The 8,647-nt window shown below is 42.6% G+C and overlaps 1 protein-coding gene across 3 annotated transcripts in view; it reads left to right on the top strand.

Annotated features, from left to right (window-relative positions):
* PTPRG (protein tyrosine phosphatase, receptor type G) overlaps nt 1–8,647 on the top strand; it is a 642,217-nt gene that overhangs the window by 571,074 nt on the left and 62,496 nt on the right. For 2 of the 3 annotated variants that reach the window (XM_015593756.2, XM_025050798.1), the window contains exon 14: nt 7,628–7,714. The exons of the other annotated variant lie outside the window; for it this stretch is intronic. In XM_015593756.2, coding sequence (XP_015449242.1) covers nt 7,628–7,714 — 87 coding nt within the window. The remainder of the gene's footprint in view (nt 1–7,627; nt 7,715–8,647) is intronic. 3 annotated transcript variants of the gene reach the window in all.

Here is an 8,647-nt window from a genome sequence, read left to right as displayed (position 1 = left end):
TATTTAAGAAATTTTAAAGCTATTTCTACTATAGCACGGGCATTAGCCCCACTTGCAACTTTCAGCTGTTTCACGCAGTGCCTACCATTGTGCTGGGCCTGGTGACTCAGGGATGAGGTCCTTTCTCTCGGGGCACTTGCAGTCCAGTGGCAGAGGCAGATAAGGAAATATAATAGAGGGTGGAGAGTGTTGGGGAAGGAGTCAATCCAAGTTGCCATGACAGCACAAAGGTGGGGCATCAGCCAGGTCTGGGAGTGGGGGTGGGATCAGAGAAAGCTTCCTAAAGGGTCTGATACCCAGACTGGGTCTTGAGGCACAAGCAGCTGTAAGCCAGTATAAAGGGTGTGGGAGGCGTGGGGCTAGAGAAAGAGAGCCTGGCCTACTGTAAGCAGGTACCTGTGGTTCAGTATTGCAGGAGCCAAGTTTGGGGACAGCAAGAGGCAGATCGTGAAGGCTGTGGATGCCTCCTGAGGAAGTATGTGTCTTATCCTTAGGATGATGAAAAGTTATTGAAGGAGCCAAAACCGTGGGAGGGAAGATGAGAAAGGGCAATACTGTGTGGCATGATGTAGGAACACGGGCCCAGAGTCAGGCAGCCTGGATTTGGCGCCAGGCAGCCTGGATTTGGAGCCAGGCTCCACCGCTGGTTCATGACCTGTGTCACCTTAGAGCATGCACTGTTCACAGGATTGCAGTCATCCCCAAAGGGGTAAAAATGGGTTCTTGGGAGGTGAAAAAAACTTACTCCCTTTGTCTATAAAGCATAGATACACATATAGTAGTACATTCACAGATATGCAGTATGTTACTGGTATTAAGATTTCCCTGGGAGGTGGCAATTCAGAAAAAAAAGTCTATGACGGCCCGTTAGAAGAAGTGCCAATGAAGAGAGGTTGAGGACACCGCCTTAGACAAGACTCCTCCACCACCTTCAGTTTCTTCACCTGCAAAATAGAGTTGAACATGCCATTGGGTTTACGGGAGCCATGGAAATGCTTACTCCGTGTTTGGCATGTATGAATGTACGAGGGTAGGTGTATATTATCCCTGACTTTAGAGAATAATACAAACTTAATTCAGAGTCCTGGCATGCCTACAAAAAAGTCGTTTCATCAAAGAAAAATCAGATTTATAGATCTATATGAATGTTGTCCCTTCAATGTAATCACATTGGATAGCTGTACACAATTTCTGATCTTATGTCCACTGCTTAAAACATCGCTTGGAAATAACTTTGGAAATTTCTTTCTAGGGTGTATTCTTTTAAATGCTTTCCGTTGTGCAAAGTATATATCCTAGAAACAGCTCAAAGTTATTTGAAACTAAATGTAATATAGATGTAGGTGAACCAGCTGAGCAGAACCACTCTGGGCCAAAAAGGAAAATTAATGAAATTGGTTTGGGTGATGCTCCCAGTGCACCTAAAGGCAATTTCAGAAGAGTACATCCCTAAGTCACTAGGTTAAACACGTGACCCACCCCGCCTCCGCCCTCCCAATGGTCAGCCTCGTAAGCTCTGGCTTGGCTGCACTAGAGTAAGCTTCATTAGCTGCTGCAGCAGACACACCCTAACACCCCAGTGGCCTAACAGCTCAAAGTTTTTCTCACCTACATGAAATCTGACGGGGTCAGGCAAGTCCTCTAGATGTGGCTACTCTTTCTGGATCACGAGTCTCCCGAGTTGCTGCAGCAGGGATCAAAATATCCTGGAGGCACTGAGCTCTCAACTACATGGCCCATTTGTTTCCCATTGGCCAGAGAGAGTCACACAGCTCTCAGGACACAAGCTAAGATAGGGGAGCATGCAGGAATCCAGGGAGCACTGCTAGAAGTATCCTTAGATATTTAGACCCATTGGTGTCATTGGGTTAAGAGTGTGTTTCCAGAAAGAAACAATTTTGGAGGACAATCATTAGTCTCATTGCTTCACATTTGGCCAAAACTGAAAAATACAGGTTAGAGAGCTTGGTTATTTTTTGTCAACTGAAAGATATACAGAGACCCATTAGGACTGTTTGAGCAGTATTTTTACAGGCAGCAACGTGGAGTTGTGGGAGAAATTTATTTTAAAATACTGTTAGCTGAGGTGTTACAGGTAGGATGCTATAGTTCTCTCTTGAATGCTTGTTGCAAAGGTCTGCCGTAAGTGTAGGAACCAAAATCCACGACAGTACATAAGTTGCTATGAAGCTAGGAAGAAATACATGCAAAGTGTTTTGGGACAAGGTTCAGGGTTTAGGGGCAGCTAATGAAGATAAAATCAACAAAAACCAATAGTTACAGCTTGCCTCCTTTTGTAAATGATGCCCTGTGTGTGCCTTTTAAATATTGCAATCCATATCAGTCATGTAAGGTTCTGAGCTGTAATAGTTACTACTGAAATGAGGGATTAGTAGTTGTTGAAATCTGTCATTTTGGCCTTACTACTCAAGATGGTAACAAAACACACCTTTTGAATGATGAGTCGGGAAGTGCATTCCCAGAGCTCTGGATGCCCTGCCTTACCTGCAATGAGATGTTTGTAGCACTAATGTGTTGATGTTTCTCAGGAGATTTAAAGCAGCACAGCTGCTGCCATTCAGAAAGAAGGACACTTTTTGGAAGGTTTCTTTTTGATTTGCCTAATTTGAGTTAGTTGCTGGAGGAGAGTTATGTTTGGGGTGTCCAATCAACGCGTTAGGGCATGCAGCTTGTTTATTAACTTGTTTGGTAGAATGGTTAAGCTACTGTGAGTGAGACATTAGTGTCCACTTAAAATTATGGGTCTTGCAAAGACATTTTTAACTTGAGTATTTTTTTTTTCTTTCTTGTAATCTTGAGGAAAATTGCTTTGAATATAGCTCTTCTCTCTGTGATCTGCAAAGTCTTACCCTGAAATGACTTTCTATATCTGAAGGCCTATATAGCCAAGAATCTTTTATTGAATATTCGCCATACCAGACATGTGCTAAGCAGATTACATCCCCACCTAATGAGCATTCAAATCCTAGGAATTATTGCATCCATTTCACAGATCAGAAAACTGAGGCTTGGTAAGGCAATCAGGTAGCATGCCCAAGTCACGTTGTTAATCTTTGGTAGATCCTGGATTTGAACTTAGCCACTGTGACTGCATAGCCCACTGTCTTACCTAAACCAGACAATGTAATGATGAGGAGAGGTACACTCAGAGGCATTTACTTTGTCCACAGCCTGTTTTTATAGCACATGTTTGTGTGTCAAAAGATCCTATGGTTTGGATTTGCCAAAATCTTGTAGAAGAAAACTTCAGAGGACCAAAACTACGTTTGAATAGATTTTTATGTTGAATAATATAACCTATTTGTTCTATCTTAGTGCCAGCTAATCAGCGCTATATTACCTTGAAGAAGTTGAGCATCTTATTGACTGTAATTCTACCTTAAAAAAGAACTTTCTAGAGGGTAGAGCAGCTTTGCTTCTCAGATTCAGATAGGGCCGAGCTAATTCCACAGACTCTGGAACAGAAAACTGGAAATTCTACAAGTGGGAATTGTAACATCTGACACAGGTTTGTTAAAGTTTGATATTAGAAAGGTTTCACGCCCTGACCGAGAAATTCATGTCCATCCTCAGCACACGGCCGAGCCATCTGTAAATCTTTTGGTAAATCAGTCAATGCCAATTTAGCTTCAGAGGCAGATAGAAAAAGGTCTCTCTTTTACTCTCATATTTAGACTTCTCAGAAATTTTGCCATGTGTTGGTGCCTCCTCATTAAGAATGCTGCTCGTGAAAACATGTGAGTTTTGTTGACATCGCAATTTTTTTCTTTCCTGGATGTTCAGTGGGAGACAGTGTAATAAATATGAAGGGATGCAAATCGCAAACGTATGTGGGGTTTGTGTTAGCACAATGGAGGCTCCGGCAAACAAACAGATGCATGTGAAAGTCAAGTGTAGGCATGTGGTAACACGCCTCTCTTGCTCGTGGAATGACTGACCACATGTGCCTCAGTGGGACTCAGATCCCGCCTGTATTCCCACAGTATCAACAATGACACTCAGAGCTGCTGCAGGCCAGGCGCACTCTCCGCCCATCTGCTCCGGCAGCTGACACTTGCAAGTTTACTCAGTGATGACTGGGTTTGGTTTAGGCATTTGCTCCTCTCCCACCCCAGCAAAGCTGTGAAGGAGACAGGTACAGGAGGAATTTCTCCCATGCAGGTGACTAACCAATGGCAAAGGGGAAATATTAGTAATCACAGAAACCAATAACAGTTGAATTAATACAAAGCACACAGTACGTTATTTAATCCTCATAGCAGCCATGTGTGGTAGCCAAGGTGGCCAGGACTGTACCACCTTCTTCCCAACAGAGGAAGTTTCCAGATGGGAAATGACTTGCCTGGGATCACACAGCGAGGATATTTTGGAGGCACTCCAAATGTTTTGTTGTTTTGTTGACCTAAGGGCCTTCATGGCTAGCTCACTTATTTCGTCCTTTGTTCAGTCCTTCAAAGACATTTCTTAACCATCTAGTTCGTGGCAGGCACTGGAGAATCAGTGAGAAGGTGCAGTTCCCGTCTCCAGGGAGCTTGCAGGTAAACAAAGGTTAACCCAAACAGGTCAAAAACTGGGGGCCTCCAGACCTCTCTTATTTAGCCAACATTGTTTTCAAAAATTTGGATTTGAAAATAGGAAGATTTTACTTAAAATCCCAGCTGTCTATGTTCTTGTGGTAACTTGGGAGAGCTGGCAACATTGGTCTCACCTCTTCCTGTGGCACCTGTGGGCAGGATGGAGCTCGCCGTCGATGGCCCCTTTTGGAGTGGCACCCTCTCGACAGTCTGCCGATCTCTGCCCTCCCCTTCCTGCTGTGCCGGCAGTTGAGTTCCCCTGAGTTGCAGTTGGTGGGTGGCGACAGAGAGACTGTGTGCTCTGGGAGGGACTCTGGCCACCACCAGGATAGGATGGGAAGAAGATGGAGCTGGGAAACGCTTCATGGAGAAGAGAATGTTTAGCTGTGAATGTCACAGAACACGGAAGATCGACACATGCTCCAGCAGAGGAACCGTGTCAGAGCTGACCACGGTGCACTCAGTCATGGCCAGAGAGAAAATGCCCTCAAACTGCCCTTCCTCTGTGCAAAATAAAGTCCACTTTTGTGAGTAGGATCAGATTCTTTCCCAGGGGATTCTTCATTGCAAAGGCACTGGTCAGTCCCAGCTGCTCGTGTACAGCTCGTGTGAGGGAGCGGATAAGAATCAAAAGTGAGGTTTATATACGACTTTTCTCAAGTCCAGAAAAATCCAGGCTTTTCGAGTGATATTTTTTGGTGGCTTTGTATGATCACCATTATATTTTCTGCAAACATCATTCATGGGACCATAGATATTCCGGGCATCGTTGTTTCTTTTAAAACTGGCAAGTGCTGTGTCACTTCTCTTTCTGGAATCTGTATCTGTGGCCGTATTTCAATAATTTTTAAAAAATCATTAGGAGTAATTTCTACAATTCAGCACTTCAAAGTCTGACAATGTGTCAAGCCAGTGGGGAGAGCTAAGGTTGATTTCGTGATGCCAAAATATGGCTTGTCTCAGAGGGTTTGAGTTCAGAATGGTACTGGTGTTAAGCTGTCCTGCTCTGAGATGCTAAAAGACGTGGCGGTGGGGAGCCTTTTGATTTCCCCAGCTGTTCCCCGAGGTGGGTACCTTTGTTTCCTTTCTCTCTGCAGCCGTGTGCAGGGAGATCTCAGTCATGTGCCAGCTAATGCTGCCCATCTCAGGCAACTTTTTGCTCAATAACTATTTCCCAAATGGCTACTCTGGGGCCTTTCAGAATTCCAGAGAACTGTCAGTTGTTATAGTAACCGGCCCCCTGCTGTCGAGTTGGCCCTGAGATACCAGTTGAAGCTATTGGAACAGGCTAACATGTAGTCATTAGACAAAAGCAGGGAGAGATTCACTACTAAAGGTTGCCATTTAAACATACTCCGGTTCTGGTAAGGATGAAGTGGATGGATACATTTTTAAATGAAGCTCACTTTTCAGGAAAGGGAACAGACCCCTTACATGTTCAGTCAGTTCTACATGCATAAGCAACACCTTTCTTAGAATTAAATGCCCTCTCTCCCAGGATTGATTGTGTCTCTTCTGTCCATTCACTCAGGTAACCCCTCAACTGTTTGAGATATTAGTTGTTGGTTGTATGGCATTTGCTTCTCAGTGAAGTGTTGTCAGTTTACTGGTGGTAGTTTTAAGCGCCTGCGATTGTGAGGAAAAACTGCGGAGATAGCCGGCTCCGCTCCAAAATTCCCGCAAGAGTGAATTTGGCAGAATTCAGAGTAGGGCTAAGGGTTGAGATGAAGTCTAAATATTTTAGGAAGCTGCAAATTTCAAGTTTCTATGAAAATTTGCAAAAACACTCCAACACACTCACGATTTCTTCAGATTAATGTTTGTCGCCGCACTGAGTATGTCCCTGGTGTTTTGAGGACAGTTGTAGTTCCAGAATGTGCTCAATAGAGGGAGACAGGGAGTCCCGAATTACAGCACACTCCCCGTCCACCACCCCACCCCCGTTTTAATGACATTCTCAAGTTTTGATTTTTCCTTCTTTTGGTTCCTGTGCCAGGCACTTTTACCCAATATGGAGCCTAATAATTATCAAAAAAAAAAAAAAAAATGAAAGCTTGTATTAAAGGAGAAGAAAAACCTGATACTTGGAATTAGAGAGCGTTCATTCCTAAAAGTAAAAAGCCACCAAGTCAATGAGAAGTTAACAAGTGTTCTTTGGAATTACATACTTGAATTCAGAGTTCTGCGTGAGATTCAACAGAGCTTCCAGAAGAGAAACTCCATATATTCCAGTTTGTCCTTGCTGTTCTATTAACAGAGTTCGGAAATAATAGGAATCGTGTCAGTGTGAAATCCTAGAGCCCAGGTGGTTAGGGGATTAAATGAAATTAAATAAACACTTTCCAGTGTTCTTGTATGACAAAAGCGCATCTTTCAAATGCTAGAGCCAAGTTGCAGCTGCTATGGTTATTTCAGTTTTCAAGGGAAACTAAATATCTGACAGTGTATAGTAATAACTTGACAGCTGCTCACCCCACCTTCTTGGAGGTGCCTCTCTCATGTCTTTTACAGTTTGCATTGTGATTCAAGAAAGTGTCCAGCAAGCAGAGGAATACATGGGAAAAATACAGCAAATTCTGAGAAATTTGTGGTGGAAGGGAGGTTTAAATGGTACCTACTAGATACCTGCTAACATCCATTCATTCTGATGGCATTTTAAGCCCTCCTGTTTGTCAGGACAGCATGTCACAGGTGGAAAGATCAGTATATGAATGAGAAAAGCCACTACTGGGATTGTGATAATCTAATATTCTGTTAACACTAGCACGATACAGGTTTCTAATATGTAAAGACAGTTTTTTAAGAGTAAAGTTCCCATTTCATATTTCTTACCTCAGCATTAAAAAAAAAAACCTTAACAAAACCAGCCACTTTTGTGTGTGAGCTTTCTTTTGAAAATGTCCCAAAGGAGTCCCAATGACGGGGATGGGATGCCTGTGTTAGATGGGAGGGAGGGCATTTGTGTAGAGCTCTTTGGGGCCAATTGAAAGTACTGTCTTCTACACCTGTTCTCTCTTTTTTTGTCCATTTAGAGGGTGTAACAAAATAAAGTCGAAGGGCTTTCCCAGACGTTTCCATGAAGTGCCTTCTTCTGGGGAGAGAGGAGAGAAGGGGAGCAGGTGAGGGGCGGTCAAGCTTAAGGGGGGTGTCTCTTCGGCCGGGACTGGCTTGCGGATTTTTTGTTTTGTTGCTATGGGGATTAAAGTCCTAGACAGCACATGCTGAAACTCACCTGTTTCTACCCCACCCAGTTCCCCAAAGTAAGACTCGCAAATACCAGTGCAGCTTGCCGGTAGCTGGTACCGATTAAAGTATGTCTTGCGTGTGCTTGCTTTGCTTTACTTTGCAGTTTTGGGGGTGTTTTTTTTTTTTTTCCTAAGATAGTACATACTGGGAGTGTTCTATGTTTGCATCCATTTTCTTTCCCAGATGTTTGCATGTTTGAGAGTTAAAAAAATATATATATATATTTATGCATGCATTTAGCTGTGCAAATGAAAAATATCACTTAGAAACCTAAATTCATAGACGAGCTGGGGAAGAAGAGTAGGAAGGGAAGACAGGAGTGAGCAAAGGGGGATGTATCATCTATTTTTCATAAGAAGGTTGAAATTAAAAAAAAAAAAAAAGCACATGAGTTCTAAATAGCTTGATAAAAACTGTTTTCCTGGAAAGATTTCTAATAAATCTTTAGAAATCATGATTATGCAATCTTAATCACCATACACGAGCCTCTTGATAATATTTCTGTAAGGCTTATCTAGGCAAACTCTACTCAATATCATAATATTTTAATATTAAATTGCCAATTAGGATAATTCACTAAACAATATTGTGAGTAGTCTCTTATTTCAATGAACCAATTTATAGAATTTATATTAGAATTTTTACGTGGAATGATTTGTCTCCATTGGTGTAGGTAAATCAGATTATTGAGATGAAATTTTCAATATTCATCCACTATAATCAGGTATATCTAGGAGATCTGAGAAGGTGTAGTACAAGAATTATGGAAGATTAATGAGAAACTCTATGATCTATCTTTTAAGCTG

Source organism: Pteropus alecto, unplaced genomic scaffold, assembly GCF_000325575.1.
Source record: "Pteropus alecto unplaced genomic scaffold, ASM32557v1 scaffold75, whole genome shotgun sequence".
NCBI lineage: Eukaryota > Metazoa > Chordata > Mammalia > Chiroptera > Pteropodidae > Pteropus > Pteropus alecto.
This window is presented reverse-complemented; position numbering and strand designations above follow the sequence as displayed.